The 24,157-nt window shown below is 43.7% G+C and overlaps 3 protein-coding genes and 1 non-coding gene across 5 annotated transcripts; 3 read left to right on the top strand and 1 right to left on the bottom strand.

Moving 5' to 3' along the window:
* Nucleotides 1-1,042: 1,042 nt before the first annotated feature.
* On the top strand, nt 1,043-7,497 carry LOC118795633 (elongation factor 2-like). The gene is made up of 13 exons (XM_036554264.1): nt 1,043-1,126; nt 2,536-2,750; nt 3,008-3,189; nt 3,344-3,555; nt 3,765-3,943; nt 4,173-4,278; nt 4,570-4,822; nt 5,180-5,375; nt 5,619-5,985; nt 6,106-6,459; nt 6,612-6,794; nt 6,924-7,056; nt 7,147-7,497. Exons 1-13 carry the CDS (start codon nt 1,124-1,126, stop codon nt 7,338-7,340), a joined length of 2,577 nt encoding a protein of 858 aa, XP_036410157.1. The 5' UTR covers nt 1,043-1,123; the 3' UTR covers nt 7,341-7,497.
* On the top strand, nt 4,394-4,461 carry LOC118773865. The gene has a single exon (XR_005004776.1). It is a non-coding gene; the product is annotated as a small nucleolar RNA SNORD37 (small nucleolar RNA).
* Nucleotides 7,498-8,432: 935 nt separating the features above from the next.
* Nucleotides 8,433-14,744, bottom strand: btbd2a (BTB (POZ) domain containing 2a). Its single transcript, XM_036554277.1, has 9 exons — nt 14,140-14,744; nt 13,720-13,839; nt 13,294-13,450; nt 12,871-12,976; nt 11,928-12,125; nt 11,406-11,598; nt 11,118-11,205; nt 10,883-11,029; nt 8,433-10,596 (listed from the first exon to the last, which is right to left on the bottom strand). Exons 1-9 carry the CDS (start codon nt 14,742-14,744, stop codon nt 10,435-10,437), a joined length of 1,776 nt encoding a protein of 591 aa, XP_036410170.1. The 3' UTR covers nt 8,433-10,434.
* A 1,948-nt stretch (nt 14,745-16,692) lies between these two features.
* Nucleotides 16,693-23,343, top strand: hmg20b (high mobility group 20B). Of its 2 annotated transcripts, XM_036554289.1 has the most exons (10): nt 16,709-16,739; nt 17,429-17,476; nt 17,616-17,733; nt 18,040-18,267; nt 18,657-18,777; nt 19,903-19,958; nt 20,150-20,216; nt 20,405-20,620; nt 22,629-22,761; nt 23,116-23,343. In XM_036554289.1, exons 2-10 carry the CDS (start codon nt 17,445-17,447, stop codon nt 23,126-23,128), a joined length of 984 nt encoding a protein of 327 aa, XP_036410182.1. In that variant the 5' UTR covers nt 16,709-16,739; nt 17,429-17,444; the 3' UTR covers nt 23,129-23,343. The 2 variants fall into 2 exon arrangements, with proteins under 2 accessions (XP_036410190.1, XP_036410182.1); XM_036554297.1 differs by lacking the exon at nt 17,429-17,476 and having other exon boundaries at nt 16,693-16,739.
* The last annotated feature ends 814 nt before the right edge of the window (nt 23,344-24,157 follow it).

Here is a 24,157-nt window from a genome sequence, read left to right as displayed (position 1 = left end):
GGATTACATTAGGTTTGTCTCTTTTGTTCTTTGTGTTCTTCCCAAATTTATACCTTCTCCTTTTATACAGCTGGACATTTACTGAGGCAATTCAGGTTAAGTACCTTGCCAATTGGGTTACAATTCATGTGCCTTGATACTGCACCACACCACATATAAGGAATTCTTGTATGCTCCAAACGTTAAACTTTAGAGTAACTACCATTTAATTTCCAGTTGATCTTTGCGTTGGACATGAAAAGCAGAAAGTACGTGACCGTGATATACGGAATAAAACTATGCTGACTGATTTGCTTACTGGGATCAAAAACCCAGTTTCACAGCCCTGGTCCTGAGGATTGACTATGTGTGCTGGTTTTCAATCTTGACGCGCTGTTAATTTATTAGGTTTAATTGACTTGTTAAATGAGTAGGCTACTCGTCGCTGTTGGACTCCACTTAAATATCTACTGCCAGTTCTTAGTTACAGATATGGGTTGTTGAAGATATATTCGCTCACACAGTGGTAGGCTATACATTTGAGTTTTGTAAGAAAGTTCATTCATTGGAGTCCCTTGAACAAATCCGTAATACAAACAAGTATCCATCATCATAAATGAGGAGTAATTAGCTATTCAATGAGACTATCTCAAGAAATTGAACAACTAGACTAATAGTAATTAATTTGGAGAGCTGTACCAAAATTGTTCAAGAGGCAGGTATTCGCGATTTTATATATATATATATATATATGTACACACATTTTTAACAATATTTCGTTCGCAAAGAATTTATATCAAGACAAAAGGTATGTAAGGTACAGAAATATAAATCAGTGCAGTGAAACGAGAACGTCAGATGTCAGCTGGAACGAAAACCAGTACACACCATGAGTACCCAGGAAGGAGACTGGGGTCTGGAAGACATTGCCGTTTCCTATCAACGTTCAAAGACATGCATTTCTGACACGCTATTCGCGTATTACGTTTACGTACGCCACGAGACGCAGGCGACGTTAGACCTGGAGTATATAAACGTGCATGTTGACGTCAGCATCCTCTTCCCTGCCTATGCCCTAGTGTGGTGGGCAGTGTAAATCGTGTGTCTTATTCTCCACGAAGCGAATCCACAACCATCCGTCAAAATGGTAAGTTCAAACATAGTTTTTGCTTTGACCCGCTGTCAGGTGGCTCAAGGCTGCCTTTACAACAAATGTTTGACCTCGGGAATTGTATAGGCAGAGAAGATGAGAGAATGGACTGGGGGACATGGTGACAGCGGCGGCCACAAAACAAAATGGCACCCATTGTACTGTTTTCAGCCGCATGAAATAAAAATCGTTCAGTTGAGATTCGTAGTGTTGTCGCTTACCCTTTCATGTTTTTAATGAAACCTGAATGCGGGTTGACATTTCCTATACAAACAATGCTGTTCGATATTTTTGGCAAGTTCGCTTTTTAGCTGTGTCAAACTGGCTAGCCATATTGCCACGTAATGTTGCAAACGTGAGTTGGTTAGCAGTACACTAAACTGCCGCCCATAGCGGTCAGTTCTCGGAACCAGTGGTTTATGGTCCATAGGCCAGTGGTGACCATTATCTACATCTGGAAAATGTAAGGAAGGGCAGTGTTGGCCTAAGTGTTGCTGTATGACGTTTGACAGTTTCTAAATGGCACAGCGCAATAAGTTCTCGATGCGCCATTATCATCTAACGGTTCTCTAGCTAGTCTACCTGCTTGTAAAAAAACTAACGAAAATATTGGTTCATGTAATACTGTTGCGTAGGTAACTAGAACACTTTGGAAGTCAGTTCGAGTGTAATGGCTATCCAAAATAAAAAGTTCGGGTGGCTACATTGAGCGGTGTTAAGAGCGGCTATAAAGTGGTGGTTAGCAAAATGCCGGTAGTCCATTGCATCACTTACACGTGGCCAGCATTTGTATTGGTGCGTCTGATCTCGCGATTGAACTTGATCTGGGTTTTCAGTTAAATACTGGGGTAATATTTTGTTAAGTATCTGAACCAGTAACTATGGAAATGTATATATTCTTAACTACATGCAAGTAACTCGCTGGCTCTCTGGATCCATAACGTAGTTTTTAGGCCTACCTTGTTTCGATGCTATCCCGTTTGTGCTAGCTAGCTACGTCATTTTAGCAAAGTAGGCCTCTGCCGAAGGAGCTGGGAGACGTTTTCGCAAGCAAATCGAATGTATGTATGCTTAGTTGCTAACCATTTTGCTGCAGATTTAGGAGCAGAATACTGTATGCCATTATCAAGCTACCGCGAGCAACCTAGTCTTCGTAGTTAACCAGCAAACCGATCTACAGCGCGCCCAGGAATCGGCTTAGAAAGGGAAAGTGTACGGCCAGTCTCCAGTTTGTCGTTTGGGGCATCGTTACGTGTTCAGCTGAATAAAGCGGTTCTGACTTCATGATAACCATGCCTCCTGGCATTATTTGGTAAGAGAATAAGAACTTCATCTGGTCGGCCTGTTACAGGCAGTATGAACCGTGCGTCAGAGGGCGCTTTTCTTAAAGAAATCTTGTTTTCTAGGTGAACTTCACCGTAGACCAGATCCGTGCCATCATGGACAAGAAGTCCAATATCCGTAACATGTCTGTGATTGCGCACGTGGACCATGGGAAGTCCACTTTGACGGACTCGCTGGTATCGAAGGCTGGCATCATCGCCTCTGCCCGTGCTGGAGAGACCCGATTCACCGACACCCGAAAGGATGAGCAGGAGCGTTGTATCACCATCAAGTCCACGTAAGTCTTTCTTATGCTTAGTCAGAATTTTGACAAATACACTGCATAAACGGTGCACTTTGGCAGTGTTTTTTTTTTTTTCTTTTTTCAATTGGTTATGTACAAGGTTATGCTAGTTCAGTATCTTGTGTTTTGCTGCATGCGGCAGCTGAGTTAAGTTGAACTGTTGGTAGAAATGTTTACTCATATCTGTAGTACTGTCCACTAACATTCAGATGCAGATACAATTCAGATCTCTTTTTTTCCCTTCCATGTAGTGCCATCTCCATGTACTATGAGCTCAGTGACAACGATTTGGCCTTCATTAAGCAGTGCAAGGATGGCTCCGGGTTCTTGATCAACCTGATTGACTCCCCCGGGCACGTGGATTTCTCTTCTGAGGTCACAGCTGCTCTGCGTGTTACCGATGGTGCTCTGGTGGTCGTGGACTGTGTGTCTGGTAAGCGGGAGCTGGAATTAAGTGGTGCAGGGGGGTGTCAGTTGCTTGTTAAGAATCTGAAACTGAATGGCTGATGTAGTTTAGTCCTGTGTTCATTGCATATTCAGAATTCGCTGCATTCCTTGTATGTCTGACTCCTCTTGTTTCTGTTCAGGTGTGTGCGTGCAGACGGAGACTGTGCTGAGGCAGGCCATCGCTGAGAGGATCAAGCCAGTCCTGATGATGAACAAGATGGACCGTGCCCTGCTGGAGCTGCAGCTGGACCCTGAGGAGCTGTACCAGACCTTCCAGCGCATTGTGGAGAATGTCAACGTCATCATCTCCACCTATGGAGAGGATGAGAATGGGCCAATGGGCAACATCATGGTGAGTGAGCACTGGATCTGAATAGTCGCAAGTGGAATTTCACTGTTTGGGTCTGGGGCACGTCGTGTCAGGGCAAACTTGTGGGTCAGTGATCGGTCAGTGATGGAACTGACCTGTTTGACAGACCGGTACTATTAACAGATTGAAGTAATGTTTGGCTTTGGGCTGTAGGGCTGACATTGGCATTTTGGCATTTATTTCCATTTCAGATCGACCCAATTGTGGGCACAGTAGGCTTTGGTTCTGGGCTGCATGGATGGGCATTTACTCTGAAGCAATTTGCTGAGATGTACGTGGCCAAGTTTGCAGCCAAAGGTGATGCTCAGCTGGGACCAGCTGAGCGCTGCAAGAAGGTGGAGGACATGATGAAGAAGCTGTGGGGAGACAGGTAAAAAAAAAAAAAAAAAAAAAAGCAGGCCAAGCTCAAGTTATACACTCTGTGCTTTGCTTAAACTGCATAATCAGTGGAGGCAGTGTCTATACCAGTTTTCCATTATCATGTGAAACTTTGTTTAACTGGGAATTTGGCTTTAAATAAATGATTTTTCTAGTAAAAAATGTATCCGAGTTAAGTTACTGATGACCTCTAATGTCAAAACCTGGAATTTTTTCCACAGGTACTTTGACCCAGATTCTGGGAAGTTCAGCAAGACTGCAAATGGACCAGATGGCAAGAAGCTCCCACGTACCTTTGCCCAGCTCATCCTGGACCCCATCTTCAAGGTGAGACAGGAAGGCGCTTAGAAGACAGTTTGTCCTTTGGGCTCTCATACACACACCAATAATTACTGATGGGCACATATCAAAGTTGTATATGTGGGTGGGAGAGGAGCTGCCTACAAATGATGACTAAAATATTCTTCACTTTGACCTGACTGTCTAGTGATGAGAAACTTCAGTCTGATGTACATGCTAAAGCAGCGTTGCAGTCAACCTTGCAGTTCTATGAATTGTGGTGCTGACATATTTGGTGTGTGCAAGTGCATAGTTAATAAAACGCTGTCCCTGCAACAGGTGTTCAATGCCATCATGAACTTCAAGAAGGAGGAGACGGCCAAGCTGATTGAAAAGCTGGACATCAAGCTGGACGCTGAGGACAGGGACAAGGAGGGCAAGCCCCTGCTGAAGGCAGTGATGCGTCGCTGGCTGCCTGCTGGAGAGGCCCTGCTTCAGATGATTACCATCCACCTGCCCTCCCCTGTCACTGCCCAGAAGTACCGCTGCGAGCTGCTGTATGAGGGACCTGGAGATGATGAGGCTGCTATGGGTATGACCATTATTCCTGCTTTCTACCCCAGTGGGTTTTGTGGGGAACTGACTTTGTTCAGTTAATATTCTTTGAACGTGGATTCCTTGTCAAGTTCAAAGTCGGAAAAGTGTTACGTGGTTACACTAAAATTTTTTGTAACTTGTAATATTTTATACCTGTACTGTTGTAGATATCATGTTGAAAAGTACTTTGTTTTAATAACTTACTTGCTTTTGTGTGTCTACATAGTGAATGAAAAGGGAAGGGACACTTCAATGAATTTTAGCCTAAGTTAGCCTGTTGGCTTTGAATCTGTCACGCAGTGTTGAGTCTCGAAATGATAGTCCAGGCCTTGATTCCATCCCCTGATCACAGGCATCAAGAACTGTGACCCCAAAGCCCCCCTGATGATGTACATCTCCAAGATGGTGCCGACATCAGATAAGGGCCGTTTCTATGCGTTTGGCCGTGTGTTCTCTGGCTGCGTCTCAACTGGCCTGAAGGTGCGCATCATGGGACCAAACTTTACCCCCGGCAAAAAGGAGGACCTCTACCTCAAACCCATTCAGAGGTGAGTACCAAACAAGAATTTCAGTCTTAATACCTGCAACCAGCTATGGCATAGTTGAACACAATAGCCTTTGTTTGTTGTAAAGGCAGTTGCTGAAGCTCAAAAAATACTGAACGTGTGCTAACTTTTATTTACATTTTGTCACTTGGCAGACACTTATCCAGAGTGACTTCTAATGTGCACATGCAAAGTGGGTTTAACAAAACTGACATGTACATGATTCAACACATCACTTCCTCCCAGAACCATTCTGATGATGGGTCGCTATGTTGAGCCCATCGAAGACGTGCCGTGTGGGAACATCGTGGGTCTGGTTGGAGTTGACCAGTTCCTTGTCAAGACCGGGACCATCACTACCTATGAGCAGGCGCACAACATGAGGGTGATGAAGTTCAGCGTCAGCCCAGTTGTGAGGGTGGCTGTGGAGGCCAAGAACCCTGCTGACCTGCCCAAGCTGGTGGAAGGGCTGAAGCGTCTGGCCAAGTCAGACCCCATGGTGCAGTGCATCATTGAGGAGTCCGGTGAGCACATCATTGCTGGAGCTGGAGAGTTGCACCTGGAGATCTGCCTTAAGGACCTGGAGGAGGACCACGCTTGCATTCCACTCAAGGTACGAGCTTTGAAATGGTAAATTCTTAAGAACTGTATGGCTGACACACTGCAGCTAAATATCTGGCTCTCGAACTGTGTAGCAAGAGTTTATTTTTCTGTGTGTTTGTGTCCCATACAGAAATCCGACCCAGTGGTGTCTTACAGAGAGACTGTGAGTGAAGAGTCTGACCAGATGTGCCTGTCCAAGTCCCCCAACAAGCACAACCGTCTGTTCATGAAGGCCCGTCCCTTCCCTGACGGCCTGGCTGAAGACATTGAGAAAGGAGACGTCACTGCCCGACAGGAGTTGAAGGCGCGTGCCCGCTACTTGGCCGAGAAGTACGAATGGGAGGTGACAGAAGCTCGTAAGATCTGGTGCTTTGGACCTGACGGAACCGGGCCCAATGTTCTGGTGGACGTGACCAAAGGTGTGCAGTACCTGAATGAGATCAAGGACAGCGTGGTGGCTGGCTTCCAGTGGGCAACCAAGGAGGTGAGAATAAGTGGTTTATCTGCTAAGTTGCTAACAAGGTCTTTAGGTTGTAACTGGGTGATTTGAGCTTTCCTGACTGTCTGGTAATGTTGGACACCCAGCCCCCAGTGACAAGAGGTTTTGACCGTTCTGCTCACTCTCTCTCCTGTCAGGGTGCTCTCTGTGAGGAGAACATGCGTGCTGTACGTTTCGATATCCACGACGTGACGCTGCACACAGACGCCATCCATCGTGGTGGTGGCCAGATCATCCCCACTGCTCGCAGAGTGTTGTACGCCTGCCAGCTTACGGCCAAGCCCAGACTCATGGAGCCCGTCTACTTGGTTGAGATCCAGGTACGAAGAGGTTTCGCCTTCCCACTGCGTCTAGTGACCGATTTCCTCATCCCCCGCATGCTTTTTTCAAGTCTGTGTGCAAAGTAGTAATTTTGAGTTTGTCTCGTCTCGTGTACTTCTACACTCCAGTGCCCAGAACAGGTTGTGGGAGGCATCTACGGTGTGCTGAACAGGAAACGTGGACATGTGTTCGAGGAGTCCCAGGTGATGGGAACCCCCATGTTCGTCGTTAAGGCTTACCTGCCTGTCAACGAATCATTCGGTGAGTTACGAACCCCGTTTGGTACTTTTAATCTCCCTTGATGTGCATCAGTTCATAAGTTTGACGTCCTTCACCTCTGCCCTTATCTAGGCTTCACCGCTGACCTGCGTTCCAACACCGGCGGCCAGGCCTTCCCTCAGTGCGTGTTCGACCACTGGCAGATCCTCCAGGGAGATCCCCATGACGCCACCTCAAGACCCTCCCAGGTCGTCGCAGAGACCCGCAAACGCAAGGGGCTGAAAGAGGGCATACCTGCTCTGGACAACTACCTGGACAAATTGTAATGGTCACCCTTAATCCCCTCTCCCATTCAGTGGGTGAGGGAAAGGACTGTACAACACCACAAGCACTGTAACATTTGCCAAAACAAAGTGTAGTTTTGATCAGTTAAACAATCTGAGAAAAAAAGCTGAAATGACAATAAAGGAAAATAAAAATTGAGTTTGCTTTTTTATGTGGGAGAGCTGGGACTTTAACTTTGACACACTTGAGGGTGCTGCTGTACAGATTAGCACTGCTTTCACAGCCATGTTTGTGTTTGTTTTTTTGTTTTTTTATGGTGTTGGAACACACTGTGGAATTTGGAATTTTCTTGCCCTCTGACATGGTACAGTGACTTACATTGTATGCCAACCTGGCAGTATTTGCTGTTTCTGATGGTAATTCCATTACTCTAAAAAAACTATGGGCACTACTTTCACAAAGCCTCGTGCAGATTGGGTAGACTTTGCCCATGGCTGTACCTTCTATGGTATGACCCAACTTTACAGTGTGTCAGCTGCACTAAAGATGAACTGGACCAACACTAAAATTGTACTGCCTTTACAATATTTTAGGCACCACTTCAATGGTGAATTCTGGCACTTAAATCATAGAACCAAAGCCCCATGGTGATGTTGAAATCCTGGTTCAATGAAAGCAAAGTATTCAAGTTAAATGGTGCACATATTACAAAAGGCATACCTAGAGCTTCAGTAAGTCACTTTGTTGAAGTTGCTGTGTACAGGTTGAACATGCCTGATTTTTTAGGGTAGTTGATTTAAATTAACTTTGTATGGACACATTTTCATCAGTCATTCCTAGGGAATTGTTTTATCTACAGACAGACTAGGCACACAAAGACTAGTCTTCCACTAAATATTATCAAACTTGGTCAAGCACTGTATAGGTATAAATGTTCCATCAAAGCTTGTTTATATTTAAACATAGTCTTTTCAGGATGACAATGTACCCAGCAGAAGATATGTACTTATTTATATACACAAACTGATTTTAACCTCCATTCACATCTCTTTTTTGTAATTATATAAATGAATCCACAGATTGGATTTGGTGAACCCAATCAACAAGCATTCATCTCGGTTGTACTCTCGGAAAACACAAACGCACACAAAGATGACACCTAAAGGTTTTTAATGTTTGCAATGAATATTTACAGGTTTTCTATTTTAAGCGCACATAGTGTAAAGCATTTGCAAAACAACTTTCAGTACTGAACTAGTTTTACATTCAACATGGATTTGCGATGTTACATTCCAGCTCTTTGTCTTTAAAAGCTGCATATTTCCCAAAGACTTACCACTATTCACTGTGATTTCAGAAGAATGTCAGTGCTGATTATTTTCCAGTTTCTTCCAATCAAGTTACTTTTCCATATAATCTGAGAACAATAAGATTTACATCTCTCATCCTTCAAAACATGGTGAACAGCTGGACTCCAGCAGAGGTCACGGAAATTAGAACTGTCTACGTTCCTTTATATGACATGAATCAACATGCTGCCAAGAGGTTTGTTGTATTCTGTGTGGAAAATCTCCACGTTTCTATTGGAAAGAGCAATGGTGCTGTTCATGCATACACACATCTAAACTGGACTAATTACATTTTTCTAAACAGTAATTATTTTGTCCTAACACCTGTCTTGAGATCTTACAGTGCCGTGTATGTGTGATTCACACTTAAAGAACTTTCTTTTGCTACCATTATATGCCTATTTCCCATAGTGTTTGTCAAAATCCAAAGGAAAATGAATCTTGTAATGCAAATGTACTGAAGTATAACTTGCAAAATAATCATCGTCCACACTGAGCTGGATGCCAGTCTACTAGCTAACAATAGCCTTTCAGTCTAACAGGAGCAGAGGAGGAGACGACTAAAATCAAACAGTTCATCAGTGAGTGTTTGCCAAGATTCTGAGTGGGAGCAGTGGTTGGCTACTAAGAGTCAATTTTGCCAGATATGCTAATTACAAGACACAATCTGAACTGGTATCCAGGGAAACTAAATAGAATGGTCAAAGTAATAAGATGGCTGGAATGACAGAAGGTATGGACCGTGCCACTGTTTCTGCTAAAGGGCACTTTTTCAGTGGAGGAGTCGTTTTTTTCCCGCCCATGGGACTCTTGATTGAATTTCCACACTGCTGCTTAGACCCATTAATGATTTAATAGGAAATGGTTTGCTTATGGCTTGATTCCAATTTGCTTTGTGTTTATTGACCAAAAAAGGCTGCTAGCTAGTAGACTGGCATCCAAGCAACATGCACACCATCCTGTCATAGGAAGTCATGCTAGTAAATAAAGTACCATGACATATGACATCAAAACTAATTGCCCTCACTGGTTGATTGTCAGTGTCCTGTCCAAAAGTGCATTAGTGCAACTCTTCAACTTGGCAATTATTTGAATGAAAGGGTGATTATAGGGGAATGATGACCAGGCAAATAAGAGAAACTATATGCAGTACCAGAGGAACAGGGGCTCTACTCAGGATGCACTACCCTCCCACTTTGTGGTTTTGTTTGACTCTGAATAACAGATGTAAGGAAGTGTGACCATACAGTGCACATTTTCCCTCACTTCAAGTGAAAACTGAATTCCACCCTCAACAAGAGGTGTTAATGGAATGTCCCATGAAAGGCTTTTTGGCAGGCGTTGTCCATCAGCAGAATGTGGACTGGGAGAAGTGACCAATGACTGACAGAGAGGTAGGGAGCCTGGCTGGATGACCAACAGATTCTGTAATTGACTGACGAGGCAAGTTTTGTGTCTCAATATACATTTGAGATCCCTCTCATGCAAATGATCCTGTCAACCAGACACAGGCATGTATGTCGATTCAATTAGTGGCAGCCCTCAGTCCTGTTGCTCTATCAACAGGACTTCTCTGCAAAGGGTAACCTCTCTGTCAGCAGTTAGTCAGTTGTTGCATGTTATGGACCACAACCCTGCAGTTCAAATGGCATTGTATAGATGTCAATCCCTTGGTGGTCACTGGGCTGATGAGAGTATAAGGGGACAGGGGATCACTGCACTATAATGACCTACAGGGGTACTGTTAACAGCCACCATGTCAGAGTTAACCCCAGAGGTCAGGTCATTATGTGTAAAAGATTACCTCTGGCAGCTGTCCATCTTCTACTGAGGTACCATTGTTGTTGCCTGCTGCATAGCAGAATGTGAAGCATGTTTTGGTGCCAGTGGCGGGGGACTCGTGGGTCACTTTCCGCATGCCCTTGGTGCCATAGTGAGAGTCTGGGCCCTTAGAGAGAACCATACAGTCCAATTACTCACTCACATTCAGCATATTACCACATTGATCACTTGAATTGTGTCAAATCAAAAACAGATGGAATTTATTGCCAGCAACAGATGGACACTTTATCATTAACATTATGAAACCACTAAGCAGACTCTAAAGGACAAATGCTGTGAATAAAATGCAGGCATAGCACAGCTGACTACAATTTCTCCTGTTAGCAAACAACTCCACGTGGCTGTCATATAATGATAGACATACAGTGAAAGAGCTGGAGCCTTGTGCATACCTTGAGAGTGGCGCAGGCAGTGTAGTTGACATTGGGAAGAATCTCCACTGGCTCTTTAAACATGACCCGGAATGTGTTGGCAGACCCATCACAGCTGAATCCAGTGTCATTCTGACCCAGGACTGTATTGCTGTCTGTATGAATAATCTGTGTAGGGAATCATAACTCAGTAAGACACACACCATTTTTCAGAACCCCCTCTGGACAAAGACTACTTATGGCAGGTGAATAGTACCTGAATGTTGACCTGATAGTCCGTGGGACCATGTATTGATCCATAGAGTCCAAATCCTACTACAAATATCCTACGATTCACAGAGAACCTGAGAGGGGCAGAGAAGTTGCAAGACAGTTTTAGAGCTTACAATAGAGACAGTGCATTTCTTACACAGTGGACTGATGTTGATCCTACACAACTTTGTTTCTACAATGTATGTAAAAAGTAAAGGCAGTGCTTGACACACAGGGTTGGTCTCAACGTGTGTGCAGTGTTCAGGGGAGTACATTTGTCCTGAGGGCTCACCGGATCCGGTCGCTGGTCCCGCTGTAGCCCCAGCGGCTCTCCACCTGGCCAAAGCGAGTGATGCTGCACTCCTTGCCCCGCAGACAGCAGCGGGGGCGGTCGATGAACTCCACACGGGGCTTGGGGTTCACAGTGAAGTGCAGGAAAAGGCTCACCACCTCACGATCTGTCAGGATCCCAGACTGAGCTGGGCCTACGCACACAGACAAAAAGTCAAAATCAAACGTGGACAGACTAAGAGACGCACACACTCCCACCAATGCCTGAACAGACACGCAGCCAGACATGCACAAACAATACCAACTCGTGGAATAAAAGCCAAATATATCTGGAGAGAGCAAGCCTCCACACAGATGTCAGTTATGTGCCATGGCAGATCAGGGCAAGCAGACCTATTCAGCTGCACATTTCAACCATGTTCCAGAATGAAGTTGAGCGGTAAATTCACCTCTTGCTGTCAGGATATGAAGAGAATCAGAACCACAACCAGAACTGCTGGGCCGAAAGCGGGCGCAGGCGTACCTGCAGCAAACTCCTCTATGGTCATGAGCGGGAAACGGATGAGGGCCAGGGCCTTGCCCAGGACTCGCCGCTTGTTTTCCGGGGTGGGCTGGAGCTGCTGTCGCTGAGCCTCGGCCTCCGCCCAGCGCACCGCTGCTCCGAACAGACGCACCTCTCGAACACCCAGAGTGTCCCTCTCCAGCACTGCCACCAGCGTGTCTGAGAGAGGGCATGCAGGGGTGGGATACACAATGTTACTCGTAATGTAATCCAACGAAGGCACTGTATAACATTAATATAACCTACTTAGTTTGCATCATACATACTTTTTGCAATATATCCAAGCATCCCATTTTCCATTTTTACCGCTTTGGTACAATGTCAAGATTGAGGCAGACTTCAGCTACTATACTCACATCTTTTGTGATATTTTACAAACTAATTCAGTATCTCCAATAAAATCCTGCCTTAACGGTAAATATCTAATCTCCCCTACTTTCTTTGAGCATTCAGGTATATACCATCAGGGCCTGCCAATGATCGGCAATCTCTTATTTTAAAGCAAAACCCCTTCTCTATATTGCATGCACTTGCCCCACTGTCTAACTGTTCTTTATCTACTGCAACACTGAGGAATCTCTGATTACTTTTCACATCTCCAGCAATTTGCTTTTCAAAGAGCTACTTGGCAACACTTTAAAAATGGCACACATGTTACAAATAACGTGTCACTCTAAACTTTTTTTTTGAATAGATTTTAGAAACTCTCCTCTGCATTCTTCCACAAGGGCTTCTTTATTTGCTGTGGGGACTGCTTATGCAAGCAATTTTTCCTACATTTTGGAGTGAATTAACACTTTAATGCATGTTTCAAATAATTTCTAGGTTTTGTCAATTCTCATCCAAATTTACGCAAATTGACATTTTCTTTCCATGCGTGCACTTCCTGTCTGAGCTGCAGTACCCAGGTCGATGTCAGTGAAGCCCTCTGCAGCGAGTGCATCAGCAGTGTTCTTGTCAATGTTCTCCAGGCAAAGACTGGCCAGCTGCGGCTCATCAAACAGCCGTGCCTGAAAACACACACAGCTGTGCTATACAACCAACCCACACAGATCATTCCGATTCACGGTCATGCAGTGATCCCATACAAATACTGATACGCAAATACACTACACTGACATTTCTACAATGTGCAATTCCACAATCAAACACATACAGCAATGCAGCATATAATCAATGTCTTTCAAATTACAGCAGAGCAAAAGAAGTAGCATGCAACTGAAAAGCACATCACTGGTACACAGACGCACAACAATTTGACATGGATCCAGCAGCTCAGCAACTGCCCATCACACTAAGAGGAGACAGCCCCGGTGCGGGTGTGTACCTGCGTGAGCAGCATGAAAGCATTGTCAGCGCGTAGGTTCTTCTTGAGGAACTCCACACAGTGGGCCTCCAGCGCAGGCACTGCGTACTTCTTCGCTGTGTACAGTGTGGTCATCACTGTCTCTGGTCCGATCTGCACCTCGTCAGAGTACAGGAACCTGCATTCACAATAACGCCTCAGACATTCAGAATGGCGTTCCTTTGCTCACCTGCCAGCCTCAGACTTCACATGTTGAAAACAATGAACCGCAACCTCTGACAATCAAACACCTACCCATAAAATGTTTTTCCTGTCAGACCACTTTAAGGGCATCCAAGGACATTAAATATAAAACACAAAATGAACGACAGCCTTCAAGATGGTGGGGGTCAACAATAAGCATGAGGCAGTCACCTATCAGCAAGTCCTCTACCGACGTGATCTTACTTGAGCAAGGCGAGGAAGGCTGCTGGCTCCACGTCAGGCAATTCAATCTCTGTAGAGGTGGTGGCCATACCCCCATTGAACATGGCATCAAACACAGCACTGCCTACTGCAAGCACAAACCTACAGGAGGCACATTAAAACACGCATAACACTAATCTGCAGTTAGAAATTATTGGACGGAGACTAAATCGGATAGCACTAAGGAATTTGGCCGCAGCTGGCTATACAAGTGACTGCAGTGCAATGCAGTGATTACAAGCTCTGTCCTGTATTAAAATGAACGTAGTTGGCTGAGTAAAATGCTGATAATTAACGAATGGAGGACTTCAATCGCATCACAGCTTCGTTGACTTCTGTTTACCGTCTACAGCAAAAGGATACGTCTATCGTTTGATTTGCTGGCAGCATTTACGGACTCACCTGTGTGCTGGTATTCGCTGCACTCCCATTCCCTTTCCCACCAAAAAATGCACGTCGCTCAGCACCTCGTTATTGAACAGAAAGGCGAATCTCTCCTTGACAGTGCTTTTAGTTGCCTGCCAGTTATATACAGGCTCACGATAAACCAACACAGAAGCGGGTGCTGAGGCGGACAGTAAGGAGGAAGGTGTTCCATGAGCAGCTGCTGGGGATGCGGTCGGTGTTGTTGTCCCTGTCATGTTTGTCGCAGAGGTTGTCATCTCTCCCGCAGCCATCCCTGCATTCGTGGCGCTTTCAGCAGCCGTCTGCGGCGTAGAGTTTTGTGTACTCGGTTGAGTCCCAGCTGCAACACCGGCGCCTCCGCTACCGCCAGGGCCTAGCTGAGGGTTAGAATGTCCCGCTGCCCCCTGTGCCCCGACAGTCGCATCTGCTGACCCTCCGTTGCTAGCAGCCGAGGAATGAGCGCTGTTGCTCGGATGAACATTGCCTAACGGCCCGGGACTGGAAAAACTGAGACATGGAGCTCTACCACCGCCCTCTCCCGCAGCCATCTTGGACTGAGGGCACCGGAGAGTGCGGTGAAATAAACACACACAGCAACGCATCGCCCGAAACTCGAACTAGATGAATACCATCTCCCAGAAGGCGGAGGAAAGCGAGATATTAGTCTGAAAAAGATACAGGGACAGGGACAGTACCAGAATAAGATTATTTCCTGTGTGTTTTGTCAGTTTTTGTTCCTTGGGGACTATCTTGATTGTTTGTGTTGATGGTTTGTTGCAACTTAAAGAATCGCCATTAACTTTAAAATTTCAGTGTTGTCATCGCATAGCGTTTTTCTGGTTTGCAGCTAGATAGACATGCACTATGTGGTTGCGGTTTTACAGCTCAGCGCAGAGTTCCATCTCCAGAAAAGTTGCATCTGTCAGACCCCACCCCCTTGTCTGGGATACAAGCAACCTAGGTGTGACAGACTAATGTATGCGAAGCAGAGAAGACTCATAGAGATTTTTGTTGTAAGTACATGTTTTTCATCATCATACTTAAGTGCATTAGTGGTCACTAGAATTAAGAATAATGTGAGTGTTATTGCAGAACAGAGGAAAAATTAAGATGTTTGTTGAATTTGCATCAGAACATTAGGGCATGGCCATTTTGAGAAATATTGCATCTTCTCATTCAATGTAACACTTGGAAGAGTAGTTTTCAGTGCTTGTCATGTGCTGTACTTATCTAAATGAAATGTAATTGTAGGTAAAATTCATTGGTAAGTGTTTTTTTTTTTTGGTTTGCCCATTCATTAAAATCACTTGCTCATGTTCACCTAAAATAATATGTTGTAAAAGGCAAGACAAACTGAATTTTGGTTCCACTGAAATATCATCACTGAGTGCCACTGAGGGTGGGGGTGACCAAAAGAAAAGAAACAAAAGCAGAATTATAAACAGCATCATGGAGACAGAGAAACAGAATTAGGGAGAGAGGGAGGGAGAGTGACAGAACAAGGGTGGGGGAGCAGTGAAACAAGACTTTACTAAACAGTCACTATGCTTTTAAAGTTTTTTTTTTGTCTTCTTTTATTATATGCTTGTGTGGTCCTCACTGAATTAAGACTATAGCAGGCAGTTAGTTGTTTGTTAGTTGGTTTCATAAATGCATAGTATAATCAGTGAAAAACTGATTGGGTTGTTGTCATAGAACCCACTAGACCATTCTTAAAGTAATTATTTAATTACTTACAATTGCATAAATACATATTTCTATACATATTTATTAATTTCATGATTAGATGTTGTATCTGTGATTGCAAATTGAAGGGATGTTACATATGACAAAAAGGAAAAAATATGTCTACTAATTATATTAAGAACTAGAAATGATGTAGCCCACAATTTGAAGGTGTTGAATTTGGGGGATGTACGTTGGATCTGTAATATGTCTCCACGCTGGGTGCATTTCACTTTCAGTGTGAAGTTCAGTTGTTGGAGTTGGGTAGTGATTAACACACTGTTGTCACATTAACATCTATTAATATTTATCACCATTCATGTCAATGTGTTGTGGAGCAGCCCTTGAGAGCCTTCTGATGCCGCCCTAAAGCCTTGAGGAGTGACAAAGTCTACATCATGTTTGAGCATATTGCCATTTACTCGGCCAAGTTTAATTTTAAAAATCTTGCACAAAGTCTGTTTTTTTATATTTGAGGTTCTTTTTTGCAGTTGAATGAGGTCCATTTAGTTTTGTGAATGATAATGCATACTATTACTATTAGAAGCAGACGACGACGAAGAAGGAGGAGAAAAAGTTAGACAAAATGCATTCAGATAATTACGTGTTAACAAGTAGTTATTGTGCGTTTTCTGACATAGCAGGAATGTATCTTGTAATGTAATGGCAATGACTTGTAATGAAAATTATTTCGTTCGTTAGAGAATGTATATATATTTACAGATATATTTTACCATCGCACAATCAGTATAATGTAGATATTTTAAGCCAATCATAGTTTAAATTCTTTTGCGAGCCAATCACTCGTAAGGGGTGGGGAAATATGTGGTTTCCCGGAGTTTGGTAGAGAGGCGTCAAGTAGAGTTGTCGTGGTAAGCGGAATATTATGTTTAGTTGTTATTGTATACAAATATTCCAGTATTTTACATAAAATAGCTCATATTCGCAAAGTATTCGATGAGTTACCGACATAGCGTATATAAGTCCGTGTGTTTTTGTTTCGTTACGAGAAAATATTCCTCTTTGTTCTAGTGTTACTAGCTAGCTGGCTAGCTAGCTTGCTAGGTTAATTTGCTAGCTACCTTGCTAGAAAGTGAGCGGTTGTGAACGTGCGCTAATTTAGCAGGATGTTTTCCCCGAAGACTGGGACGCCGTAAGATACGGTTAACTAGCTTGGTAAATGCGATATTCTGAAAAAAATAAGTTACAGCATTAAGTGCCAGGTTTGTGAAGACAGCGATGTTTTGGTCAGCTTTAGCTAATATCTAGACTACATTTAGGCAGTTGGCAAGCGATCAGTGGCACTGCTAACAATTAGCTGTAGCTTTGGCACAGTAACAGTCCTATAGTTGTTAATAAACTAATTCTCGCTAAATAGCTTAATATCTAGCTTGTAAGATGTTTTCTCTGAAACCTAAAGGCACGCTGAGTATGTCAACTGGCACTTGGGAGTAAAACTAGCAATAAAGCTACTGGAAGTAGTCATACGTCAATTTCTGTTTCGTGCAAGGATTACTAAAAAGACAGAAAAGAGGAGAAATTGCATGTAACTGTTTTTCAGGCAAGTTGGCCTGGCCATGTCTCAAAACGCTAAACAGCAGCAGACGGAGTGAGTATGGGAGTGCAGGGAGGCTAAACTACGATTTTATGGCTAGCTCTGTTTTGTTTTTGACTCGCAACTGTTGCGTATGTAAGTGATGGCATTTTTTGGATCTCTGACCTGAAGATCCCTGTCATTTCTCCTCTAGACCGCCTTTTAACCTTGGCGTAAATGGAGGGATGTTTGTAATGGGGGGAGTGAAGCAGGAGCAGAGTGATGTCCCCCCTCCCCGAGCCACCCATCCCCTGGACTCAACCCAGGAAGAGGCAAGTAGGCACGGTGGAGGATACACATATCTGAAGACTGAAATACTGTGTACACATGTATTCATACTGTACAAAGTGCTCCACTTGTTTACCATACTGTAGTTACTGGGTTGTTTCTTCTGGTATTTATAATTCTTACTCTTTGAAGCACTCACCATTACTATTTAATGGTGAGCGGGTTTCTAAATGTCAAAAAGTTTGCCAAACAAACACTTGCATATCACAATCAAGGAAACATTTCTACCTCGACCCACACACACACTCAAGATTAAAATTGTTCTCTTTTTTATCTCCCAATACGGGCAGAATGTGGTTTCTCTCGCTGTGCAGCCGGTGAAGAAGAGAGGCTGGCCCAAGGGTAAGAAAAGAAAGAAGGTGTTGCCCAACGGCCCGAAGGCCCCGGTGACAGGGTATGTGCGCTTCCTGAATGAGCGGCGTGAGCAGATCCGAGCACAGCATCCTGATCTGCCCTTCCCTGAAATCACCAAGAGACTAGGTGCTGAGTGGAGCCGCCTGGCCCCCCACGACAAACAGGTACACACTGGCATGTTGAAACAAGTCACAGATACAGATACCACAGTGTTGAGGTGGCAGTGAAATACAGTGAGGGATGAATAGATAAGCCAATTGACATAGAAGTGTTTGAATAGATACACACAAAAAGGTTGAGAGATACTGTTGAACTCTCTGTGCATTCATATGTACAACTGAACTGACTGCCTGTTTGTTTGCATGTGGGATCCTCACTGTCTGTCTGAATAATGTTGTTTTTTTTTTGTTCCCCTCCCTTGTGGTGTGCGTGTGTGCGTGTGTGTGTGTGTGTGTGTGTGTGTGTGTGTGTGTGTGTGTGCGCGCGCGCGCGTGCGTGTGTGTGTGTGTGTGCGCGTGCGTGCGTGCGTGCGTGTGTGTGTGTGCACGCACAGCGGTACCTGGATGAGGCAGAGAGGGAGAAACAGCAATATGCACGTGAGCTGAGAGAGTACCAGCAGAGTGAAGCCTATCAGATCACCAGTGCCAAAATCCAAGACAAGAAGATCAAGAGAGGTGAGGACTTCTCCCCAACACATCCTTATATCCACTGTGCTGTCTGTGGCTTTCAGCCAAAGTTAAATTCAGGACTGTCTGTGCATTGCATTTCTTTAACTGGCACATTTTTTGGGCATCCACACTGGATGGTTTCACTGTTTGAGATTATTTCTATGACTTCTTGACGACTAAAGAGCGACAGGCTATCGCCATGGTTGTACCATTATTTTTCCATTACATCCCATGGCATTACATTACATTACATTATTGTTATTTAGCAGACACTCTTATCCAGAGCAACTTACAACTTACATAGGACCAACTGGCCACAATACTTTTCTTATACTCTCACTCACACACCCATGCATGCATGGCTGAGATTTGTGTGGATGTCAGCATATCTCCTGGTCTGTCTAACAAGAAATGCTATTGTTATTGTTAACATTTAGCGAACTGGCGATTTAGTATTTTTTTTACAAGCTTGCTGAAGTGCCAGTGCCATTTCTCTGCAGTGGAGATCTTTTGTGTCGCTGTCACAATAAATGTCACAGGAGATATAAACGAAACAGTTGTGCTCCTGCCATAACTCTTACGGTTTCTCCTTGCTTCATCAGCAAATGATCCTGAAGCATTTTCTTGCAGATTGCTCTGCAGCAGCCACCTTCTTATTCACCATTGTTTGTTTTGATCAGTATACCAGGTTTCTGTTGGATAGTGACAGTGGTTGCTCAGAAATCTCCTTGTTACAACGTTAACACTGCACAAGCAACAACAAACAGTCCTGGGAATATCTCATCTGGGAATCGCAATGTGGTCTGGAGGATGTGGAGGCAGTTAATTGGACACTGTTGACCTTGTAAAACTGTGCGAATAAAGCCGCCTGATCCTTGCTTACGATGTAAAGATTTCACTAAATGGTTACCGTCAAGTGAATCGTAGCAAAATTCTTCTGAAATGGCTCAGTGTATTTCTAGCTTAATCTATCGTCGTTTTCTCAGTGGCCCACTCTTTGGAAGGTATCTTATTCATTGCACTATTATCCCAATGAATGTGTTGGGGCTTGCCCGGTTTTCAAAGCTACTTAAGCCAACAGAACACCTGAACATTAATATTTATGTCACTTTTTTTAATCTTATTTTGCAGAAGAGCTGACATCTGTGATTATCAATGCCGCTAGTTCTGGACCAATTGCATTAAAGGTACATGATTTTATTGCTGCTGCTGTTATAAGATAATTTAGTAAACAAATATTTTAAGATATTTACTATCATAAACTGCTAAAGCAAATGGCTGATTCAAATACAGTTAGACAAGGTAAAAATACAAAACTGGATGTCACATGTGTTGCTGTTTGACCTACATCTTCGCTATTTCCTGCTCTCTTTCTAAGGGCTCAGATCTCTCCAACAGATTTGATGTTCCGATATTCACAGAAGAGTTCTTGGACCAGAACAAAGGTAAACGCCGCAAAGCAGGGAAGCCAGGGAGTTAGTCGGTTATGGCAGCCCTCCACTTACAGCCAGTTGTATATAAGCTGCATTTCATCTGAGTTAAAGGCCTGACATGACTGTGTACAGCGCTGTGTCTGCTTACTGTCTCTCCTCCCTCACAAGTAGCTGAGGCTCTCCCTCTGGTCTGTCCCCAGCCCGGGAGGCTGAGCTGCGGCGGCTGCGGAAGGCCAACGTGGAGTATGAGGAACAGAATGCGGTCCTGCAGAAGCACATTGCAGACATGTACAATGCCAAGGAGCGCCTGGAGGCGGAGCTGGGCCAGGACGAGCGGCGGACGCAGGCGCTGCACAGGCATCTGCAGGCCATCAAGCACACCCTCGTCAACAGCCTAGCGGCGGTGCCCCTGCCAGGTCTGTCTCCCCATGATCCGTCACTGTATCTGCACCTTGGTCCCCCCTTGTGCCTGTAGAAGTCTCTGTGTCCTCTTTACGTACCATTTCCAGGCCCATGCAGAATCCACCAATCACATTTAGTTTAATCCAGAACATACTCCTTACCTAGATCATCAGTTGTATTTTGTTGTTTTTGCGGAAGCTGTAGAAGTGGTGTTTGTGGTCATGATAAAACTGTTTGATGCCTTCACATGCACTGAATATAAGTAGCTTGCTTTGGTACTCGTTTTTATAATGGATTAATATAATATGTGTATGTGTTGATACTGCATTATTGTGGCAATATCTCTTTAGTAGGTGCATCATAGTTTGAGATTTGTATCTGAAATATGGTACAGCAGGAAGGTGAGCCATACATTTTCCTTCTGAGTTTCCAGGAGAAGTGGTCCTATGGCAGTGAATGTTGTGTTTCCTCATTTATTCAAGTGGCTACTCATGGTCATGGCTTTAGCCAACATCTGTAAACCAGGGCTGTGTGGTTATGGATTCTTGGTAATATCAATCAGTGATTTGACTGAATTGCATTTATATCGAGATGTATATAAATTTGTATTGTACATATAAACATACATCTTACCGTTCAACACATACATCTCAAAATGTAGAACTAGTCTACCTACTTCACTGTAAATTTTTGGAGAAACCTGGAGATATTGATAGATGGATACAGATACTCACCCCGCTAGAAGTTAGTTAAAGCCAGCTAGGTCATTAGCAAGCCAGTTGTTGAAACACGCTAGTCAGTTTCATTCCACCTTCCAAGCTGTTTGCATATTCATGATTGCTACATTTATTAGTAAACTGGCAGTTCACATGAAAGTCACAACAGTGTTGCTGGTATTTCTCTTTCTTAGACAGCAGCTTCAGTTTTTTTCTGTTCCCTCAACCCCTTTCCCTATGAATGTGAATAAAACATGGTTTTAAGTGTTGAGATGTGACGTCAAGCTTGCTTGTTTTGTTAAACAATTAATGACATGCTTCTTTTAATCTAAAATGTATAATAGCTGTACAGACTTTTTAATTGCTGTGCAGCTTGTTTGCTAATTGGTTAGCTAGTTGGTCATGAACATATTTGTATGAAAATTGTAAGTGCAGGACAATACTGCCAATTATTAAACTTGCATCTTATTCGTTTTAGATATTATTAATAATAATCACACTGGAGCTGGCTAATACTTCAGCTGTGAGAGTACTTTGTGTACTGTAGATGACTTACCAACATTAATTAGTCAACAGTCATCTACAACAGTCATCTAGATGGTTTCCTTTTTAGCTCACCACCTAAGAAGATATTTTGGTTGCTAATTTTTGAAGGCTGGATGACAAAACTTGTTGCCATGAATTGTTTGTATGTTTTGAGACAATAACACATTAAATTGTGCATTGCATAGCACAGTAGGTTGAACACTGTTGCCATCAGTTAGAAAAAGTTAGGAAAAACTTTAGGGAGCATGCACTACATCACTTAGGTATGAGTTCTCAGATGAGCTCAGTCTTGTATTAAATACTTCTGTCTGCATCTAGCTGTACAATTTCCCTTGCTTAGTCAGAGAATTATTTAAAAATGGCTCCATGAATACCCTGTAGACTCAATACCCTGTATTTCAAAGAAGTCAGTTCACCTTCATGCTTTATGTTCTATATTCAGCATAATAATGGAAGTGGAGAAGATGCATATTTTAAAAAAATTAACAGCAGTTTTACATAATTGAATAATTATATCATGGTGTATAACACTTGGGGGACATTCTGAAGATTTATGAATATTTTGCTGGGTATGCATGTGACCAGCTCTGTGTCCATCAGTTGTCTATGTTCTTGTTCTTTTGTTCAGATAAGCAAAGTCCACCTGCCCTTATACACACTGTCTCCAGTCTTTTCTCACTTGTTCTGTCACAGTATTTCTGTGTTTTTGTGTGTGCTGGCAGGCTTCATCTCATCCTTCACCCCCTCATTCCTCCCCCAGGCACTGATGAAACCCCGTCGCTGGGGACGCTGGATTCATACCTGAGCCGGATGAGCAGCGTGCTGGAGAGCAGCCCTCATGAGCACCGTGCCCTGGTGGCACAGCTGCAGGACATCCTGGCACACTTAGACAGGTAGCCGCTCTGCCAACATCACGCCCGAAGAAAGAGTCAAGAAGACCAGGGCTGTGCATACCGGCACATGCATATCTGAACCTTATATACACATGCAAACTAACACACACACACGTCTGCATAAACGCCATTGCGCAACTCCATCCTACTTTTCGTATGTACCTGCAAAATAATCCCAATGCCAGACAGCCACCCCCATGCATTTCTAAAGCCTCTAGGACAGACGCACAGGCATGCCTGAGCTGCACAATAGACCATCCAGAGATTAATTTAAGCACACACACATACGATGATGGCAGAGTGCTGTGAACACTGCTAAAGTAGCCGATTGTTTTCTCCCCCTTCTGTCCACAGTGAGAAGCTTTGAGTGCACTGAGTGGCAGGGCTGATTATGGACTGGGTTTGTCCCAGAGAGGGAGAGCCCCACCTCAGCACCTCATTACTACTCCTCTACCTTACTTGGGATGATAGCTCTGCCTCGGCATTAACTTGGTGCCTCACTCATTTTGGCTTCCATTGAAGGGGACACCAGCAGTGTGTGCGTGTACATGTGTGCATGTGGGTATCTGAGCGAGCGTGTGTGTGTGTGTGTGTGTGTGTGTGTGTGTGTGTGTGTGTGTGTGTGTGTGTGTGTATATGTGTGTGTATATGTGGGTGTGTATGTGTATGTGTGGGTGGATGTAAAAGAGGTCCAGGTATGTGAGTTACATTACGTGGTGACACGTGCTCACATACAGTTTTGTTGATGAGCGTCTTAATATCTAGGCTTGATTTTAACTTTCAGGTAATGGAATACAGGAGGGGTTGAAGTTCTGAGAACTTTGATACATTGCTGTGACTCCCACAGCAATGCCCACTGTTGGAACATGGAACATATGATGGAAAAGTCACAACACCAGAACAACTGGCATGTATTATTGGGTTTTATGGTGTCTTTTGTATGAATTATTTCCAAGTCTTCAATGAGTTAACAGCGTTCCTCTCCATCTCCAGCTTCATTTGAAATTATGTTATTGGCAGTAATAAGCTAAAATGGGAGGATAAATCAGATGTTTATGGAAATATTAAATTGTCTTTGCTGTTTTGGGGAAAAAAGTTATCTGTTGGGGGGTCTGTTTTGGTCAAATCATTTTGGAGCTTAAAGAAGTGTTACATCTGGTCAAATAATTTGCATGCGTTCAAATGTGAAAATAAGAAATAAAATATAAAGAGGCAATTTTTGACTCATTGGCCTGTTTTGCCTGTAATCCTAAAGGAAGGTGGTTGTTTACGGTGCCTTGTAATCCTGCTTCCTTATAATCATACACAGTAGCCAGATCTTAGTCATAGATTCAGGCAGTAGTGTGGAGCAGGAGCAATCAGTCAGTTAGTGGGCTCAGTTTCATCATTGATCATG

The sequence above is a fragment of the Megalops cyprinoides genome, chromosome 2, assembly GCF_013368585.1.
Source record: "Megalops cyprinoides isolate fMegCyp1 chromosome 2, fMegCyp1.pri, whole genome shotgun sequence".
In the NCBI taxonomy this organism is placed as follows: Eukaryota; Metazoa; Chordata; class Actinopteri; order Elopiformes; family Megalopidae; genus Megalops; species Megalops cyprinoides.
This window is presented reverse-complemented; position numbering and strand designations above follow the sequence as displayed.